A 22,149-nucleotide genomic window follows, 5' to 3' on the forward strand; every position below is an offset into this window, starting at 1 on the left:
TTATAGCACTAAACCATTTGATACCTGTTTTAACTTCAGCTTTTCAGAGGGCCTATTCAGGGTTTTTCCTCCACTGAGAATTCAAAAGTGACTGCCTCTCTCAAGCTGTGTATCAAGCAGGCTTGCAGTAGTGTTGGGTGATTTCCCTGCTTAAAGACACTTGATTCAACTCAGCAGGTAATTAGCAGGTTTCGTGAGTGCCTTTGAGGAAAAACACCAAAGTGTGCTGAACTCTGGTCCTTTATGAGTGGATTTGGTTACTCCTGAATGACAGCAACAAAACCTCAAGAGCTTCAGCTTTAACCTACTTCAAGTAGTTTATTCCCCCATAGGCAGGAAAGCGAGTGCATTTATTACAGTACACATTATCACATTATCATAGCAAACCAGATGAGGGACCAGGGGTTCATAACAGAATAATGCTGCCTGTCTTCTGCATCACGCCTTTAGGCGTATCATACAGTGAGAGTGGCCGTCAACAACAGGGGAGCCTTACGGGAGCCATGCTTTTTGTACCAAAGCATATCAAAAACATTTTAATAAGAGTTTCCTAAATTACATCCTAATTGCTTTTTTAATTCAACATGTGATTAGTCATGTTTTCCCTTTGCCACCTTTAATTTATTTTGAGCCAGGAAAACTGTGCCATTTATAAATACCCATTCTCGAGTCTCGGATCAGGTGGCAAGAACTGAGAACCACAGCCTCTAAAATAAGCACTGTACCTTCTGACTGTGTGTGTTTGTGTTGGGGTGTGTGTGTGTGTGTGTGTGTGTGTGTGTGTGTGTGTGTGTGAGAGGTGGGGGGGTTCCCACTGGAGAACAATTCTACTTTCTATTGTGACACTAAACCTCATTACAATCAGCATTGTTACTGAGAAGAGCAATCTCACTCTGGCATTCAAAATTAAGGTCCCAGACCTCTAGATTACCATTAACATTTCAGTATGTGCAGGATAGAACCCTAAGGGTCTATTAGATAGCATCTGCAGGCCAGAAAAATGATCCTGCTCACCTTTTTCTTTGTCCAACTGCAGCCAAGTTACACTACACAGACAGAGGAGCTACACCTGATGGGTCTCTGGAACAAATATCCCTAAGGAATAAGAGCTCATCTTTATATACATTATGATGCTACCTCAAGAAATCAGAAATTTTAAATCTGAGAATGTCCACAGAGCTGAGCAGTCCCTTTCCCTAGAGCTCAACACTGGCGCTTTGTCAGTCATGGGATTTGAACTCACAACCTATAAATAAAACCACTTCTTATTCTTATCCTGCATCACTAAAGAACCTAATCAAAAGGGCTTCCCTAAATCTCTGGCTCTCTCAGGCAAGAACACAAACCACAAGCATTTATATCTGAAGTCTGCTCCTGAACTTGACCTGGGCAACTATGCAGCCGGCTTTGTAAACTTTTTAACGTGTTTTGCATATTTGAAGAACTTGCAAAACAAAAGAAAAGACAGCAACCCAAATACCTTTAGCCATCTGCTGGGTGTGAACATCGACTTGAAATTCTTATCATGTGAATCATTTTTCGTCATGTGAATAAACCCCCTGCAGAAGCTAAAATAAATCACATACAGAAAGCATGTATCCAGAAAGCACCAGACATGTCATTACGTATGCCACTGATGTTTTGCTATTTTTTGTACAAGTCCATTTAGATGTAGGTCTTAAAGAGGTATTCAAGTCACCTCAACAAAGGCTTCTCTCACACAGCCGAAGTCACATGACTGTGGGAACCTGGTGGATGTTCGACACAAGGGTGCTTCATAATCCTAAGTGACATCACAGGAAACAATCTTATTTCCCTTTCTAGTCAGTTACTATTACTCAATATAACTGAAATGGTTTCTATGGTCTTGTGCTCCATTGTACTGTAAAGCTACTTCCTTCTTTAAAGCAGGCTCAGATTCTCTATTATTCCTCTAAACTACACACAGCTGTTCTTCAGTTCATCACTGACCAGCATTCTATTATTAATAATGAGAACCAATACTCCCGCAAGTAGTAGAGCAGTATAAATTTAATAGCCTTTCAGCCGAAAAAAGAAAAAGCACAACAATTTTGACCTAAATAAAATATGCTTACAATGAAATGTCAAATCTAACACTTGACAATAACGTTAATGGTGAAGATCATTAGAAAGTGATTAAATATGCTTTATTTTGCTCTCCTGTTCCGGTCAGCACTAAGAGGTGCTCAAACACTTTGAACAGCCGAAGATAAACTGTGAAAATGTCGGCCATGTGGACATTAGACAACTGATTTGCAAAACAATTATATGGAAAATGTAAATTTTTTCCCTCTTTTCTACAAATTACTGCAGAATCACCTAAAATCCACCATCGAGCTGAGTTTCTGGGATTGGCGCTGCCTGCAAGCAGTTCCAGACCACATGGCTGGTTATTATGCCTTTCTGTATTCCCCTTACAGCTGAAATAGAACCACTGTTTTTTTTTTTTTCAATTCATCACCAATCTATACTTTGATCATTTTCAAAAATGCTCATTGTAATAAATGGGCATATCAAAATCAGTTATAACCTTTGTTTGATCATCTCCCACAGACGAATGACGATAAAATTATACATTCGTTTTGTTTCTTGGTCCAAATAAAATTTCTACTCACATCCACAGTCAAAACAAACAGAACCCCTTGATAGTGGGCCATCAAATGAACACAGCCACTGCTCTCTTCATGGAGCTGTCTGCTGAATGGTATTTAGCCACCAGGCAAACTAGGTTTGGGACAACTGACATTAGTATAGGAATCAGAGACAGACTCCTACTATAATGATGGGTATCAAGTTGGATGATTTTAAATGTCTGTTGGGAAATGTGGTGTCTGCAGCTATAAAAAAGAAAAAAAATTAAATTGTGATGTACTTCATAATATGTTTCCTTTTAGCCTATTTTGTATCTTATATGAAACTTAATAACATGCTGTCTGACTTCAGAACAGGGCAACAAAACATCTTTCTCTGATGCAGCTTAGCATCCCTTGTCCTTTTTGCCAAACAGTTAAAGCCATGAAAGTCTTCTCTCGTAAAACATGAATGGAGCTTAAATTAAGAAAGTGTTGTTTAAAAGGGTGACTTTGCTATACAAAGAAATCAATAAGTATTCACCACTGTTCACCACAGACCACATGCACATGTAGTTTATATATATTTATATTTTATAATGCACCTAGTTACAGCTAATAACTTGTCAGATTTATTTACAGCCAGAACTTTAGTTTTGCAAGCATTACTGACCATGTTAATGGACAATTAATTAAAAAAAAAAACAAAAAACAAACAAACAAAAAAAAACTATATGCTAATTCTAGTGACTAGCAGCTACAGCCCACTTGTAACCAGCTTCCACTGTTTTCTGCTGTGATGACGTAACATGTACACAACACGTGTTATGTATGTCTGGCCACCTTCTTCCCTCCCCTCAGCAAATACCAAAGCCAGAGGCACACCAGCCTAAAGCAAACAAGCCTAAAGCAAACTCGACTATACTGCACAGGCTAAACAGACACTCTTAAAAATAACGTACTCCAAAATACAACATGTTTTATTCCACATTTTCCCTATCTGTCAAAGGTGGTACTCTTGGGCTTGTACAAACTGCTCTTGTAAGTCTGACTCCCTTGCAGATCCAAACCCGGGGCACCTTGTAGGATCGGGGGGGTTGGGGGGTTATGGCACTTTCATTTGCAGTCACATAAGCAAATCTGAACTTGGGTATTTGGCTACATTTGACTTGGAGAGACAGCTGTGCTCTCCTGAGCAGCCCAACCCCCAAAACCTGGACACACGACCCCATGGGAATGTCACAAGACTCACCACATATCACGTTCCACCTGCAAAGCCAAAAGGAACGTAAATTGGTCTGTCATAAGAATTTGCTTCACGCCGTGCTAAGGAGAAAAAGCTTCAATCACCTTCTACTTGAAGATTTCTTGAATGAATGAGAGTTTTATACGATTTATTTATCGGTGCTCCAACATTATCCCTGTGCAGCCAATTTTATTCACTTTCAAACAATGTGACTCGACATGAAAACTGAGATGCTAAATAAAATCAGGGTTCGTTTAAAACAGTATACAGTGCTTTGACTGTTCTCTGACTGTTCTAGCTCTTTATTCTTCTTGTGTTTGTATGGATCTTATTTATAGCAGGATGAAACTGACTGGTTTCTCAGGGCTGTTACTGACACACCTGGGCATGAATAACATCCTGTTCTTTTCTTCTATCCTGTATGCTTTTCAGAGGCAGCAGCTAAGACTCGATGAACGTGCACAGTTTAGTAATTTAGAGTAATATTTGCAATGATATTTGTCTTCCTTCATAAAAAAAAAAAAAACGCATCATAAACGTTTTTGTGTATATTGGTCTTGGCATAATATAGGATAGAACAAATACATGATTCTTGTTCCAGGTTAGTTCTCCTAAACATCAGAACATCGAAAAATGACTTTAATATTTAAACAGGACATGGTGCAATTTCCATTTAAGCAAAACCTTTATCTAATTCATTTTAAAACATTTCCACAGTTTATTATCTAGACTGGAACCATGCTGCTTAAAGACAAAGTCTCTCTTCCTGTATCTGCGAACAAAACGCAATTGTAGTGTGATAAAGGTGTGTGGACAGAAAGCGAAAATACTGTAAATGGCCAACAGCTTTCTAAATAAAAGAAAATGAAAGACAGTAGGTGAGGCGAGCAGCTATGAAAGGTCAGAGAGGATTCAAGCGTGGCTCTCACTTTTCTGAAAGTGAAAGACTGCATTGCAGAGGAAAGCAGCTGGGGGTGGCAGGCCTTGATAAAAGCTCTTCTCAGCCTTCTGCCCTAAGCTGATAGAGTCCATCTCACATTAACCTCTCACTCACAGCCTATGACATATAGCACCACGCTGTTATCTGTTGCTGCACGTGGCAGGGGTTAGCAACGAGGCAGTACAGCTAGAACTGCACTGGAGCAAGGGCAGAGAGGATTAGCTGACATGATGTTATTTAATACACAAAAACGTATAATCAATATGGTGAAGTTTTATATTAGGAGATGTTTGTTTAACCTTTATAGAAGGAGTCTTTGTAAAGGTCAGTAAATTTTCAGACACAGGACAGTCTTCAGGCCAGAGGAGGTTATGTTTTCTCAGTAACATGACAAGCTGCAATTTTTTTTGTTTGTTTGTGTTGTTAAAGTTGAAAGAGAGAAATAAAGATAGGCTGGCATGGGAACAACTTTCATGAGTATTTTTACATGCCTTATTCTTATCCACCTGACTCCGACCCACTTTCACCCGAGTTTTAAACACAGAAAAACATGGTGAAGTCGCTAGCCTACCTGTTAGTGTGCTGGCTAATACACATCAGAGGATAAACATACACAGATCTGTTCAAGTCAAATGCAAAGTATGGCAGAAATCTCACTGAATTTGCACTTGCCTAATTTATCAAATTATGAAAAAAAAAAAAAAAAAAAAAAACACACACACAGATCAAACACAACCAATTAGCCATAAGCTGGCTATCATGAGTTCTCTAGCTAAAACAGCCTTACAACTGGCTAATGACACAAATTCCAAAACAGGATTAAATCAGATAACGATCATTCACTAGCTTCTAACACAAAAAGAGATCTTTTCTCCTCTCTCACTCCCCTGTTCAAATTTACAGCATTTGGCAGACATCCTCATACAGAGCGATCTACTTAAATTCTTTGTGGTCTCTGTTGGTTTAATTATAGTATTACATTAGAGAGCCTCCCTGTCCCCTGATTGGCCGCCAGCTCTTACCTGGCACCTTAGTCACTGGACTTCTTTCTGCCTAGCGCTGGTGAGACACCTCTGAGCTGGGACATGACGCATGCGTAAGAAAATTCCCCAAGATCAGGTAAGCACTGAATGTAAATTACTGTGAAGACCATTGCAGAGTGACTCTCAGCAGCTCAGGAACATTATGCTCAGGAACACAGTGTTTTCCCCCCCCCTCCCATTGTTAACCAAAAAAAAAAAATCCTGTGAACGAGAGCTTTAAGTCAAGGTGAGAAGCATGGGCTGGATATTCATTTGACACAAATGATTATACAAAGTATACCATGGCAGTAAAATAAAACTGAGGACAGAAGGAAATGTCTTTTTATTCTCTGCCAATCACAACTAAACTAATCTTATGGATTTGGTTTCTTTCAAATGCAGATCTGAGACAGTACAAATCTCAAATGATTTAAAAAGAAAAAAAGAGAGAGAGAGAGAAAGACTCATGCTATGAACAAATTAAACACTGCAGCAGCACAATCATGGCTTTCCAAGTGGAACAGCAAACTTGGCCGCTTATGCATTCTGTCCAGTCCCCAGGTTAGCTATTTAGTTTGTTTTACAGAGCACGGATATGAGCATGGAGCATGTGGCAAATGGGACTCTCAGTGGAGGAGGGGAGGGAAAAAAAAAAACACACACGCGCGCACACACACACACACACACACACACACACACACACACACAAGGTCAGGATGCAGAAGAGCCTTGCAGCACAACAGGCTGAGAAGACGCACAGCAAATCGATAACTCGTTGCTGCAACATGACCGGAGTCACAGCCTTTGCCAAAAGCCTGCTAAATTTAAACAACCCAAGATGACAAACAAGAAATCAGAGCATTGGCTAATGATGTAGCTGTAGGGTGGCTAAGGTGCTGGTGCATTTTAACCTGTCCACTTACAATGAAATGGTTACCACCATTCACGCCTTTGGAAATAGGGTTAATGCCAGACATTCATTCTCAAAACTAAAATGTGTAAAATTTGTAAAAATTGTTGATGCCCTAGAAGACTGGAGTATGACATACTGTGTAAACACAGATACACTTCTGACTCTAGTTCAAGTTTAAAGGTGGAAACTAATCTGCAACTAATTTGCAAAAAAGTCCATATTATTTTAATATTTTATACCTTAATGGCACTGATTACGAGGCAGGTTTATCTAGACTAAGGATGCGCCATTGCTAATGTTCTAACTTAATAAACTTATTAGGTCTATATTTATACAGGCTTGAACTAATAAACAATGCTAGAAATGGACAACCCTCTCACTTTTGCAGCAATAGCCTAGTTTTACTGTTGTAAACTTTCAGTGAGTGAGATTTATCAACTTGCTGTGCTGTTGGCCTTACTTCAGAAGGATTATGTGTCCCAAACCTATAGGGTTATTCTGTACGTCCAGCAGATGCCATTATTTATCTTCCAGGGCTTTAAACGCTGCAGGGTGTGTTACCTCAGAAGCGGAAAGTCAGAACTGAGAATTATGTCATTCTTGACCTCTTTGTGTTCAAGCTACAAATAGGAAAAAACCCTAGATGCTTCCATGTTCTTCTTTTGTTAGCAACAAGCTAGCCAGCTAACTGCGATGAGTGCTGCACACTACATGGCCAAAAGTACGTGGACACCTGAGCATCACCCAAATATGTGCTATTTGAACATCCTGTTCCAGATTTAGTCCTCCCTTTGCTGGGAAGGCTTTCCACTAGATTTCAGAGCATAGTGGTGAGGATTTGCTCATTCAGCCACAAGAGCATTAGTGAGGTCAGGCACTGTTGTTGGGCGTGAAGGCCATGGCATGCAGTCGGTGTTTCAGTTCATCACAAAGGTGTTCAGTGGGGTTGATGCTGGGGCTTTCTGCAGGCCACTTTGGTCCATCCACTCCAACCTCGAAAACCATGGACCTCGCTTTTTTGCACAGCGACACTGTCATGCTGGGACATGTTCGGGCCCCGTAGTTCCAGTGAAGTGAAACTGTAATTCACCTTCTGTTAACTGTTGCTGACTTTGTGGCAACAGTTTGGGGAAGGCCCACAAACGGGTGTGATGGTCAGGGTGTCCGCGTACAAATGCTCCGTTGTATCCTGTCTCAAGTCCTTTTAAGTCACTTTGGATAAAAGCATCAGCCAAATGAGGTAAATGTAAACGCAATCAGAAGTGGTCTGTTGGAAAATGTTCATGTATTCAAAAACCACAAACATTATAAGTAGACTTTGAGGAAAAGACAAAAAAAATGTACCCTTTAAAAACATCAACCCTTTATAAAAAGTAATTTAATGGCCATACTTTGATCATGGGAGGAACCAGTTGTGCAACATACAATCGAGTTAATATTATATTAAGCAGATGTGTGCTGCTGAAACGGCAGTCGTGTTAAGAGTCTGAAATGTGCTAAACCTGCCAGATAATGAGCAAACTACTGGTTAAAAATAAAAATAAAATTAGCAGCATTACATTAAGAATGTGTAACGACAGACCTGATCAATAATTTTAAATTACTACAAACACAATGCTATAAAAACATGGGAAAGAAAGAGTGTCTATCTTTAAAAAAAAAAAAGATTATACAACAGTGATGATGAATTCTCGAAACTGATTGGTCAGAAGGTGCTGATTGATTTTCTAGAATAGCAGCTCTGACGATAGTGCTGGCTGTAATGCAAAACAATATATATAAATGCACTTGTCCCAACATGTTATTGTTTCTATAGTAACAACTTACACAAAGACTTATATGTGCCATGTAATACAAGGCTTAGAACAGACTGAGTAAAAAAAAAAAAATATATGTATAATTGTTGATATGGTGAAGCTTTCTGTAAGGAGATGTTTAACATTTATGGAAGGAGTCTCCAGTGTCAGTGCTTTGTAACACTCAATAAGTTGTCCACTATGGGAAAGTCTTCAAGACTATGGGCTTTCCGGTTTTTCGGTAACATGACAAGCTGTGTCTTATCAACTTCAAGAGAGAAAAAGAGAGGCTGGTGAGGGGACAACTGTTTACAACTGCTATAACATAAGTGGTAACAGGAACTATATTGTTTCATGGACGTTCCACAAAATTAAATGTAATAATAAATGTTTAAATAGGCATAATGTTTCATTCATTTATTGAGTAAAAAAAACACAACTATTGGCAAACTGCTGTGTTATAAGAGGAATAAACCACTTCCTAGAGCACACCTCCAAGTGTTTTATACCTTACTTAAAAGTGTGGTGCCTGAAATTGCCCCACAGCCTATATCAACAGCAGGTAGTGGTGTTGAGATGCCCTTGTTTGATTGACGGAGGTAGGTGCCAGTAAAGGTGACCTTAAGCTGCTTTGCCTATAACATTAAACTATGTCTGAACTCAGTAGGCCGTGTCAATGCTGTATGAGCTTAACAAACAGTAAAAACGTAACTGTGATTAATATTTGTGTGCTCTATATACAGTGCCTTTTTAATCTCCTGTTGTGTGACAAACACATTTTCATAGCCCAAAAACTGCAGAAAGAAGAAATGTGTCCCTGAAGACTACAAACAGACTGACCTAGTCCATAAAAAAGCAATTTAAAAATAGTGGAACAGGTGTACCTTAAGGCAAAATAGGGGCAGGAGATTTGTAGAAGAGCAGTTATATAAGCTGCAGAGTGCCCTGGAGGAGAGCTGGAAGTGAGGGACACGGAAGGAAAAGCACAAGAACCTAGATTTGTTCATGGGTACTTTCAAAATCTTACTGGTGTTGTTAAACATTACTCCTAGTAAACATTTCTTTTAGTATTGCTCTTTTTTTTTCTGATCTCATGTGTGTTGTATCATCTTGTAGAAAAACTATAGAAACTCATAGAATCACACTGTAGAAAAGTGTGGATCTCAATATATCAATACATACCAAGACAAAATGCACATTCATGTTGTTTCATATGTAATTCAGAAAACTATTTCATTTTGCTACAATTATGGAAAAAACTTTAAGTGGAAATGTGTCCATCATGTCACAAGGAGACAAACAAATTCTGATCAAGCTTGTGATTTCTGAAGATTAAAGCAAATATATAAAGTTTTGGATTAGCTATATACAATTTAAAGCTTTGTGTAAGAAGGAGGACCACAACAATGCAGATCATGTCTTGTAAAAGAGTATAATAACATTTTAAACCATGTGTTCTGTTCACTACGTAGCAACATAGAGTCCCATTGCCCAGGCCATGTGATTGTTAACGGAAATATAACGGCAACATTTATTTTAAAATCCCCAATCTGTGCATATCACCTTCCTCTCAGTTACGCATTAAGCAAATATTATTGATGAAAACCCTCCCATCCTGATGGCCGGTGTCTGTGTGTGTGTGTGTACAGGTTAGAAATAACATCAAGAGAATATGATGTACAGTGTTTTGTGCATCATCTTACTGCTTTAGGTTTACTAAACATTTTTGATTAGTTCATGTAATCTAAACTTATTTGGTGGTTTATAAAAATGATTGTACATAATCATTAGATAAACTGAGCTGAGCATGTGATAGAAAAACTCATTTTTAGTATAGATTTACTTTTTAGTTAAAAATGTACAGACAAACGTTAAATACGGCTCTCGCTGAATAACGAGTTTGCATTCAGAGTGGGTTCTGAGGGGAAAAGAGCAGAACTTATACAACAAGAGGTCAGTTTTTCCCTGAGGATTTAAAGATGACATCTGACAAAGTTATAACAGATATGTAAGGAAAAAAGGAGGCGAAGACATTACTCTGAGAAACAGGCAAAGGATCAAACTTGCTCATAACATCCAGCAAATGTGGAGCAGTTTGGACACAAACTTTTGAATTAATATCATTTTGATAGTTTCCACTATTGCTATCGTAAACGCAGACTGTTTAGCAATATATTACTTATTCTGCAAAACCTTGCACACCCTTTCAACCAATTGTTTTTTTTTAACCAAGACGTTTAATGTAAGTTTTTTTTGTTAAAAACAGTTATTTCTTCTCACAAATAAAATACAACGTTTTATAATTTATATTACTATAATGAACATCTGTAAATTCGTGCACACTGAAGTTTTGGGTTAAAATAAATTTGCCTCCCATTTTGTCTGAAGGGTGTACAAACTTTTGCACTCACCTGTATGCACTGACTGTGTATCCATTACATCTAGTCCAGTTAACAAGCACAATTCCAAGAAGTATATGAAAATATATAGTAAAATAAGGGTCATGTATAACACTCATAGCTATATTTATAGCCTTAATAAAACTAAAGGCAGCAGCTAAACTGATAGTTAGTCTTAGAAATAATCTGTGTTAAGGTATTTAGCTTTAAATAAATAAATAAATAAATAAATACACTTAAAAATGTAATGCATAAAAACCCATTAACACTGCTTTAGCTAACTCTAATGTTGCCGAAAACATGCTAGCTAACCATATAGCTAACTTAAGCTTAACTTAGCTAACCAAACAGGTGACGTTAACCAAATTATTATTATTATTATTATTATTATTATGTAATTGACATGGCTAATTCACATACCTGTCCAACATTTGCTGCATTGCAACGGCGGTCTCGTCTGCCATGCCTTGTGCTCTGTAGCCTTCAAAATCACACAGGAATCGCTAGTTCTTACAAACTATTTGGTAATTAGCGGAAGCTATGCTAAGCTAAGCTAAGATAAGCTAAGCTATAAGATAAGCTAAGCTAAAGCCAGGCCTTCAGGAGAACGACAAGCCCGAGCCCACCTCGCTGCGCTGTAGCAGTTATGCTAGCTAACTAGCTGCGATAGAGCACACAACACTAAGCTAAGCTATCACATAACAAGCTAATAACTGGCACTAACACTGCTTTTACGCTCACGGATAGCGTTCTCACACCACACCGCTAACACTTCGTCTGTTCTCGGCGTTATCGCGTCAGCGTGACCGCTGGACTCCATTTACAGCTCCTGACTGCGCGCTAACCAGGAGACACACTGCGCATGCGCCGACAAATCATAACACTGGTGTGTGAGAGACGCACGGCGCACTAGGTGTTCTGGGATATGTAGTGTGAATTCATACTCTTCCCCTGTACATGTAGCTAAAACCTCAAGTTTGGGTTATCCTTTAACACAGAGAAAGCAGGCGGGCCCGAGCTGGAGGCTGCTTGGGAAAGAGAGGAAACATGAAGATACACATATGGCTACAAAACACTTCGTATCGCGGTAAGAAACTCAGCGTGTTTTGGTGGCATGATTCACCAGTGAAGTGATCTATAGATTCACATATGCACATTCATCACTGATGTCTTCAATTCAAGAAGAGAGAAATGGGAATTCAGTGACGTTGTGCTAAAAATATAGTGTTCAATACTCAATAATCTGCGTGTAAGAGGCGTTTGTGTGGTTTCATATCAGCAGAATGTGTTGACAGTGAGTCATAATTTTGATAGCATTTCCATTTCATGTTTTTTTCAAGGATTGTTCTATGTTTAGGTCAATGATGACTAAATGTTTGCTCCATTAGTAAACTAAGCAATATACTCTCTAGATTTAAATGGATATACTGAATTGTAGTCTATGTCATCATTTATTTTCAAAAAATGCTAAAACGTTCTGCAATATGGCGATAATTCGGATATGGCTATTAAGACTCATTCTTTAATCCTCAGAACTATTTGAAGCCTTTATATTGCTGTGTTTACTCTCCTGGTTAGTGACCAGGGGGAATAAAAACTACATTTCCCGTAAGCCTCCTGTGCGCCGTCCATGCGCCGCAGTCAATCAGCTGTTGAGGCAACTGCTGACTCGACCTCGCTGTAGAAAGGTAGCTGGTTTGTCATTATCCATAGCCAGACGAGGCACACAGAAATAGGCTTATTTACAGAATCCAAAAAAAGGTGAACGACAAGGTAAAGTCTGCTTCGTGTAGTTTACAAGCGCAGTAATAATAATAATAATAATAATAATAATAATAAAAGCATGCATGGATGTGTAGCATATGTTTGTGGCTTGTTGTCGGTGCAGAGGAGGATTAGTGAAGCAGGATGCATGACTCTTTCCCCTTCCGATTGCCTCCACAGTAGTAGTATATGCGTGTCTCCTGAAACATATGGAGATGTAGAAGCTTTGACGCATAGGCCAGGCACTTTTGTAGCTCGGAAAGTGTGCGCGCGCGCGTGCGAGTGAGTGAGTGAGTGTGTGTGAGTGTGTGTGTGTGTGTGTTGTAGCCTATACTTTGCCCAGCTGCCAGGTGTATTGATCACTCTGTTGACCTTGACTGGGCGGCTCTTCTGCAGCAGGGTGTATGCCAGGATTAACTGCGGCTGCCTCGTAGATACTCCGATTCCATGGCAAGGAATCATTTGTTGAAGTTAAAGAGCAACCTTTGCTTTTGAATATTTAAAGTCCACCCTGCTCTCAGAGGTGCAGCTTGCGTCTCTGGGGCTAGGTCTAAAAATGTCGCATAGCGCACTTGGCCTACTTGAAGATCTTTTTACAGTCGTATTTTAATCTACACATTAATATCACCTAATAATCGATAGGGTACTTTCTATTTTGGCTTAGCCTAGTGCTTCAGGTTATTTTGGTCAGCCATCTGCTGCAGCAGTATCATATGAGACAAATTTAAACCCTTCATTATTTTCTCCCAGAAAAAAAGGCTAATAAATTGTAGTACATATCCTTCTCCCTGAGGTGATACCACAAGCGTACACCTTTTGTACATTTAGTGTGTCTCTTTTACTTAGAAAGGTGCATATTATGTAAAAGGTTACAAGGTTATGTACTTTAAATCATATAAAATGATTCTTTAACCAAGCTTCCAGGTCAACGATACATATTAAGGGTTACAGTTTAGTAGTTCCTGAGATAATATTTGATCAAAACTGTACTGACTCTTATACACTATACATACTTACGCTTATACACTATACATACTTACACTTATACACTATGCATACTTACACAAGAAATGCTTTGGCCAGTGTCATGTCTGACTGAAACTCAGATCTTGCAATAAATAAGCATAACCACAATTAAGTCATCTCTTGTTTTTTAAATACAGAATGTCCGAAAAGTCAGGAACCTATGGGAATATGTTGAGCAAAATCCACAAAAACATGATGCGGCAGCTGAGAGATTGCATATTCACCTAAGGGTGAATATGTAGACCATATGTTGTAAATAATAACTGTGAAATTAAGTATATGTAGTTTTACTGTCTTTATGGCCACCCTGTAGCATGACTAGTCATTTGTGGATGTTTTATGTTATATAACCAGAAGTTTTTTTTTTTTTTCTGCAACAAAGGCACAATCCAGGGAAATGATTAATACTTTAAATGATTTCTTGAGGTCATGTGTGAAGCTGTGTTTATTATACAGTCATTTTAAGGGTGACCATGCTTAAATCTTATGATAATTTTATGTAGGCTACCCAGAACTCAAATACCATATCCTGTAAAATACTATTTTTTAGGATAATATAGGCTACAGTTGTTGCAATAATAATAATAATAATAATAATAATAATAATAAAAGCCGGTATGTGGTACAGGAGCACAATGTAGCGCGTCTCCTTTAACCTTGCTGAAGGACGCGGCTCTATTTATTGACGTATGCAAATTTCTAAAGAGGGGGCGGGGCTACGGGCAAAAAAACAGGAACAAGAATCACTTTCACATTGCAGTCTGGAGTTCCGGTGAGAGGAAAAAAGAGACGTGGCGAAAAAAATCGGTGAATATCGCTGCCTTCAGAGCTCTTTTCTGCTTTATTCACATTGGGAGCAGTCCCTGTGTGTGTGTGCGTGTGTGTAGAGACGGGTTAAGGATAAACAGTTTGGGCTAAATGGGTGATTACGGGTTCGCCTTACAGTCGGCGCTCCTCAGCAGTAGCGGCAGCTATAACAGTCTCCCTCTCGCGTCGCTTTCAGCGTCCAAGCACCGTAGCAGTCCAACGAATGTGGTGTACGATATCCTCAATAATAACTCGTCTCTGTTTCTCCCCCTTGCAGCTCAGCAAACCATGCAGGATGATTTACTGATGGACAAAAGCAAAGCTCAGCCTCACCAGCAGCAGCAGCAACAGCAGCAGCCAGACCCAGCGAGCGTCGAGCCTCCTTCCACGCCGACTCCCTCACCGTCCGAGCCGGCGATCTCTGAGGACAGCAGCCCGTCGAACGGGAGCAGCCAAGCGCCTTCGGTCCAAAGCAGCAAAGAGAAAGTAGCAATGGAGTCGCCGATCCTGCCGGGTCTGGGCTTCCCGGAGACCGGCGGCAACTCCTTGTCTCCTTCGTTCGCCAGCACTTGGTCGTCGGGAACGGCGAACGCGGTGGACGATAGTTTTTTCCAAGGAATCCCCTCGGTGAACGGCACCATGCTTTTCCAGAACTTCCCGCACCACGTCAACCCGGTTTTCGGAGGCGGCTTTTCGCCGCAGATCGGCTTGGCACAGTCACAGCAGCAGCAAGTACAGCAGCAGCAGCAGCAGCAGAGGAGGTCTCCGGTCAGCCCCAACCAGGCTGCTTTTCCTCAGCGGAACGCGTACAGCCACCAGGCCGTGGTGAACAGCAAGGCCTCGCCGTCCTCGTCCTCCTCGTCGTCGGCGTGGAGCGCTCAGCAGAGCGCCGTGTGGAGCTCCGGCTCCAACCCCTGGAGCGGGCTGCCGGCCGGCCGGGACCCGCGGAGAGCCGTCGGGGTCGGTGTAGGAGTCGGCCTGCCTTCGGCTCTTAACCCCATCTCTCCGATGAAGAAGCCCTACCCGACTAATGTCATCGCCCCGCCGAAGTTCCCCAGAGCCGCCCCGCTCACCCCAAAGCCCTGGCTGGAGGACAACGCCTTCAGGACGGACAACGGCAACAATATGTTACCTTTTCAGGTGAGAGATTTCATCATTGCTAGTATCTGTTGTGTTTATTATATGTAAGAAATAGGCTGTTATTTACTAATGTTTATGCTGACGGACTGATTAGTTAGCCAGGTAGGCTAGTGTTTAACGTTCTGCTCCACTGGGCAGGATATAGAGCCGCACACAGGAGGATGTGCTGCTCAGGCTGGAGCTCATAATGAGCTGATGCAGGGGCTGTTTCACTGCCAGCTCTGCTTTCAGCCTGCTGTTTCAGGTGGCAGCACTTAAAGAATGTCTCTTTATTAGTTTATACGTGTAATATGTGATCATTCCTATCGTGCTGATAAGGAAATGAGGGTTTTATAGAGTATGACCTTCAGAGCGATGTCTAAAACTACGGCACGGCTAACAACTGGCTAACGACTGGCTAACCTTTATGCGAAGGTCAAATAACACACTCCTCTCTCTCTCTGTCTCACTCTCTGTCTGTCTGTCTCTCTATCTGTGTGTCTCTCTCTCTCCCTCTGTCTCTCTCTATCTGGCTATCTCTGTCTCTCTCTCTCTCTATCTCCCTATCTGGTTATCTAGATACCTCTCTCTCTCTCACACGCATATCATGACCATTAGCCACTGTGTCTCAGTGAAGGCCTGACGCTTGCATGATGATGACCTGAGCTCTACCCTCTCCAGCCCCAGTGCTCCTCCATATTTGCACCTTTTTCAACATGAATTTGAATGCACGTCACACTGGCAAATCATTTTCACAAATACTGTCGTCTATCCTCCTTTTAACCCCGTTACACCCTTCATAACTTACTCTCTATTTCATTTTATAAAGCTGTATTGAAGAAGAGGAACCCAGCCTGTACTGGGCGAGTGTAAATGGTTAATTTCTCTCAGGCCCTTCTGCCAGCTCACTCAGGGGCGTTTAAAGGTACCAGCAAGTGGATTTGATTGGTGGATTATAAAGAGGGCGGGGTATATAGACCCCGCCCCCCTGGTCATGTCAGAGCTGTTTGTCACTGCTGTCATGAATGGAAACATTGGGCCTCAGTGATCTGCCTGGCCCTGTTATTCTCAAATAAAGACAAATATAGATAAATCCATTTCTAGTTTGTGGCTTGTTCAACAAAAAATGTTTTCACTCTGAAAGAGAAAAATAACTTTTCAACTGTGTAGTTTGTAAAGAAAAAGCATATTGGTGGTTATACTGTGTACTGGGAAGTTTACTGTAAACTGCACAGCTCAAAAATAAAATGTTTCCAGAGTTTTTTTTTTTTTCCATTAGTGTATGTCTGAAGACTTGTAGGCTCTTTTTGTTTGTTTTAAACCTCCCTGTTGTGTTAGTGCTGTATTGTGTATTTCTCCCATATATGGATTAGCCCCAGTGTAGCTGCACTTCTACACCAGTGGAAAAGGTCAGCACTGCGGCAGAGAGAAAACTGATGAGTCATGTAGGTGGTTATCCACCAAGCGACAGGTTCTGCCTTGTGTCTCCAGTGACGACTTGTGTGACTTGTGCCTTCTCCACCAGTGTTGCAGGGTTTGGTTGTTTTGGGCATGAGCTGAAGGGCACAACTGGTGTCATTTGAACACAATCATATTTAGAAAGCAAAAATATTTAAGTTACACTTCTTAAGAAATGATCCACCTGATAAAGTTAAACTGTGTCTTTTCTTCTGTCATCATGCTGTGAGATCATCTTGCGTGTTTGGTGAAAGGGCAGCCCGTGTTGGCTGAAACAGTAGCACTTATACTAGGACACAGCTCTTAGCAAGATTCCATCTTGGCGCATCGGGCAACGCCTGAGTGTACGCAGTCTTCAACTAATACAAAACGCAGAAGTGCCTTTTAGTTGTAATGTACAGTAGCATGTTTATTTCCTCACTCATTTATTGTCCTACTATTTAAGCTTCCTAAAGATTGTTCACAATGAATTACACCTGAATTCAGAAATGATTAACTCCTCTTGAGTTGTTGATTCTGATGTTAAAGATTTGGGTTTTGGGGCAAAATTGTCAGCAAAGTTGCGAAATTCACACTGTCCATTTAAAATGTATTTTTTCAATACTTAAAAAGCCGTGAATCAGGGAGTGAGCTCATTTAGCGATGGCACGGTGTACGGAAAACTTCCATCCATATATGGACATATATGTTTCTAAGTCTTGGCATTTTTAATCATATGTAGAGATGTTCTTAGCCCATTTAAGTAGTTTCTTAAAAACATCTTAAACAGTTTATTTCACTCTGATTGCGTCTAATGGAAAATTACTTTAATAGGAGCAGTGAATTCATATCATGTTTTGGTAAGGCATTAGACCTGGTTAGTAACACTCTTTCTTTCCCTGAAGGTGCTGTCTTAAACAGATGAACAGATCTAGACTCCTGTTTAAACAGAATGGAATATTCTTTGCTTGAATGCTTAAAATAATTGTTATTAATGAACCTCACCTTTTCTCAATTTGAGTCAGAGGTCATAGCAAACTGTTTATAGCAGTAGACATGGCATTACAAAGTAGACTAATGGTAACACAAGGTCAAATGGGATGATCCAGCAGTCTGGTGTGATGAAATGAGGCAAAAAAAAAAAAAGGAGGAAGGGGGAGGGAGGACAGCCAGAGAGCAGTTAGAATCACAAACCAGCTACTGGGCCAGCTCTCGTAACAAAAAATCACCAACCATTATGGACTTCACTTTCATGGAACCGTGTCCTCCACCAATTCCCTGAACTAGCACATGAAATGGAATTTCCACATAAACGCATAACAGCACGGCTTTGCAGACCTGTGGTCGCATAATATTACAACTAGCTGCCTTATTTGAGCCAATAAAGTATCTTCAATTTTGTAAACAGGAAGTGTTTTTACCATAAACATTAATTGTTTACTGTTAGCACATTACTGGTTCTGTCTGCTAACTTGAAGATTTATTATCATTGACTTCAGGAGCATAATCAGATTGCTCCTTCCTTATATTTTAATCAGTATTCTTGGTTAAGGTGGGTTTTTTTTCACTGTTTTGTGGTCTAACACTTAGCCAGTTACTGCTTATCAAAAGGCAATCATAGTTAACAGTTGCAGTTTACAACATGTTTTCATTTTTCTTTGAATAGTATTACTTACTCTTATAATGTGAAACAGATACGTAAGGAATAAAACATGATGGGGTGTGCTGTTACAGGAAAATAATTAGTAATGTGGGATGATGCAAAACCAATTGGTTATTTGATTATTAGTTAATTTTTTTTCCAGTATAGCACATCCTGAAATCTTTTATCTACTTTAATTCCACAGCAATTTGCCGATTAATTAAAAGGACAGCACATGATACTTTATCAGTTTATAGTTACATTCAGTTGTAGAATGTCCATGAAACAAGTCCTGTTATCACTTACTTTACAACAGCTATAAACAGTCGTCCCCTCATCAGCCTCTTTTTTTTTTTTTTTTTTTTTTTTTTCTTTAAGTTAATAAGACACAAAAACACGGCTTGTCATATCACCTGAAACTTCCGATACGTTGTCATAGCAGAAATTATGTTTTTCTTTGTTAAAGTAGAGTAGTTTTTATATTTTCTTATTATTAGTCTTGGATTGTACGCCACACAAGTTGTTGCTATAGACACAGTAATGTATTAGAATGAATGTATTAATAAAGCCTTGATATTACTGTCAGGCCTGAAAATTAATCAACACTTTCTGAACAATCAGATTCGAAAATTCAACAGCGCCGTGGTGTAAGAGAGCAATATCCCATGACTAAATTTACGAAACGCTGATTAAGACTGCTTTGCTTTCACAACAGCTTTAAATGAAATTGTGGGAAATACCATTGTTTCAGCATCAGTTGAGACCCCCATTCACATGCTCACCTCGCCATATACTGGAGTTTTGCATTTGGTGATGCTTGTCTGATCTTCTGATGTCAAACCAGGCAGGATGACTATGTAAATGTGCTGGAACTCCCAGCGGCATGTCTCTGTTTTGAGATGCAAATTTTTAAGGGGTGTGAATACTTTGTTGTTAAAAGGCATGTGAATTTAAGCTACCTTTCATGTTTTTTTTCCCCTATAGTCTGAAATTATCACTGAGCTGTCAGTTTGCCATGGGTCATGTGTGATTTTACTGCTTACGTGAGTGTTAAGATAATTTGAAATCCTTCTTCGAAATCGGCCTGAAAAAAAAAAGGAAATGCTAGTCATTATGGGCCAAGTGAACGTGATCAGTTAATAATCAGGGTTTCCTGACACCGTGGCTGTCTGCAGCATGTGCCGGCAGGATGTGCGCGCGTGTGTGTGCGCGTGTTGTGTGTGCGTTGTAGCACCAGACTGAAGTGAGAAGCTCAGCGTTTTGAACACTCATGATTAGTACAAAGTGGGCAGATTCCTATCTGGGCTCACAGAGGGGAAATAACACTTTTTGAATGGCTCTGTCAGTTACAGGACAATAGCTGTGGTGGTGAGCAAACTGGGTTGCTGGGCAGGGAAGGCTTCGGCCAACTCTTTCACTCTCTCTCTCTCACTCACACACACACACACACACACACACTTTCTCTCCACCGTTGTACCCAGGTTTGTACTCGCTCATCCGTCCATCCCCTACAATTTCAGATTTGGATCTTCTTTCACTGCAGGATAAGATTTAGTTCATGTGTTTGATGACGGTTATGGATGAACTGATCTAACACTGGATAACAATATGAGGCATGGCCATTTCAGGCAAAATTACTATTCGAATTTTTCAAGGCATTATTTGAATAATATTCAAATATTTAAACTGCCGTCCACACACACATGAAAAATGACGTGTATGCAACAAAAACATTAAGCATTTATCAGCTGTAGTGTGTGGGTTCGCAGTATGACACAAACATTCATGCCATTACATTCCACATGTAAACTTAATTTATGGCATGCTTAACTAGCCGCATTTATACCGTACTGCTACACACTCAGTTTCACTGCATACAGATGATGAATGACAAAATCGCTTCACACTGTCCAAGCCACCATTTTTGTATAGAGAGAGCGAGCGAGTGGTCATGCTTTGGATCGTATGACTTGCAATTGTAATTAAAGTTTAATCAAACCCAAATTTGACCCCGATTGCTGCTTAACATTCAAAACACACCTACCGAAACCAACTCTGTACAAGTTGAGGCGAGGCATGGAGGAAAAAAAAAACGTCTTTTTCATTTCACAGCACTGAGTCCTACTGCAAACTGAAACCGAAAAACACTGCACAGTGACATTTTAGCTGTGAAAGAGCCATGATATGCTGCCAGGAGTGGTCATATGACTTTTTCTCTTAAATTGAGATGCTCTTGTGATTGATATTAATTTTACCACAGTGCTGTTGAATTCTCAATTCTGATTGGTCATAAGGAAAAGAAAAGAATAATTGTAGAAAATAGTTTGGTGAATATGGTATTATGAAAATCATTAATATATTTTGTTTATCACTGTTGAAGACCTCTAGAAAACCTAGAACCTTATTTCATATTTCATGCTAACATGACATATGCCCTGAGGAAAAACTGCCCTAAATATCTCACAAGCGGTTTGTTCTTGTTCTTCCAGTGTTTTATGTCCATGAATTTCTCCTCAAAACAAAAGGGAAAAAGGAAATTTGCATAATGTTTGTGCCCCCCCCCCCCCCGGAGCTACATCGCTAATACTGCTAACACGTAAAGAAAGCTAGTTTAGCACTGCGCAAACTGTATGCCAACATTTTTTACACACTTGCCTCAAACTCAGACAAACTAGCTTATGTAGTTTCAGACAAATTATCTATAAAATGTACAAAAGCACAACTATAAACTTTAGCAGCCATCTTGAAGCCAGGGTTTCTTTCTCAGCACGTAGTTTTCTATCAGTGCGCGCTAGCATTAGACCAAAGTAGGAGGTTGATTTATTCATTAGAAGAGACTCTGATGATAATATACTTCAAATTTGATTTGTATATTTAATTTTTAATATGAAAATGGCCTTAGTGTGCAGTTTTATGAGTCATGTACATGTGGTAGCCTATTAGCTACTGAGCCAGAATGTGAGGTGATCTTCTGGCCTGAGGAGGTGAAGATTTAGACATGCACAGTGTTAAAACGGGAATTTTACATGCCACTTACTTGTTAACTACATAAACGTCATAGGTCCGGTCCCGAATTAACGCAGCAAACTTCTAACACAAAACATGTCTTGGCTGATTTAACTACATTTGTCTATCGCTTTACCCATACATTTGGATATGATGGTTAGGTGTCTAGTCTTTGGCATAAACACTGGGATGTTTATCTGCTCAGACATGTCATGACCAAGCACCAAATGTCACATGTTTCCTTGAAGGCATACTTGGTTTTGTGAGTTTAAGGCTTAAATGTCAGCACTGTTGCCAGTTATGACAGATGAGTGCTTGTTCTCGGTCTCATGTCCTTAGAGACAATTGATTTACGTTGCTCCTAACTAATTCCCTTCATGTTCCCTCTTGAAAACGCATATGGTTCCTTCAGATCTGGGCTTGTGTGCTTCAGACATCTTG

At 40.0% G+C, this 22,149-nt stretch overlaps 2 protein-coding genes across 9 annotated transcripts in view; one reads left to right on the forward strand and one right to left on the reverse strand.

The window, feature by feature from the left end:
* Positions 1 to 11,772, reverse strand: part of marchf5 (membrane-associated ring finger (C3HC4) 5) — a 32,853-nt gene extending 21,081 nt beyond the window's left edge. The window contains exon 1 of the mRNA XM_026932931.3: positions 11,328 to 11,772. Within this exon, the coding sequence (XP_026788732.1) occupies positions 11,328 to 11,371 (44 nt within the window). The 5' untranslated portion in view covers positions 11,372 to 11,772. The remainder of the gene's footprint in view (positions 1 to 11,327) is intronic.
* Positions 11,773 to 11,842: 70 nt separating this feature from the next.
* Positions 11,843 to 22,149, forward strand: part of cpeb3 (cytoplasmic polyadenylation element binding protein 3) — a 50,104-nt gene continuing 39,797 nt past the window's right edge. For 3 of the 8 annotated variants that reach the window (XM_034302712.2, XM_053232352.1, XM_034302713.2), the window contains exon 1: positions 14,535 to 15,644. In XM_034302712.2, the coding sequence (XP_034158603.2) occupies positions 14,616 to 15,644 (1,029 nt within the window). In that variant the 5' untranslated portion in view covers positions 14,535 to 14,615. Of the gene's footprint in view, positions 11,995 to 12,534; positions 12,681 to 14,410; positions 14,505 to 14,534; positions 15,645 to 22,149 lie in introns of those variants that run through there. The other 5 variants (XM_026932879.3, XM_026932886.3, XM_034302714.2 and 2 more) reach the window with 4 other exon arrangements.

Source organism: Pangasianodon hypophthalmus, chromosome 3, assembly GCF_027358585.1.
Source record: "Pangasianodon hypophthalmus isolate fPanHyp1 chromosome 3, fPanHyp1.pri, whole genome shotgun sequence".
In the NCBI taxonomy this organism is placed as follows: domain Eukaryota; kingdom Metazoa; phylum Chordata; class Actinopteri; order Siluriformes; family Pangasiidae; genus Pangasianodon; species Pangasianodon hypophthalmus.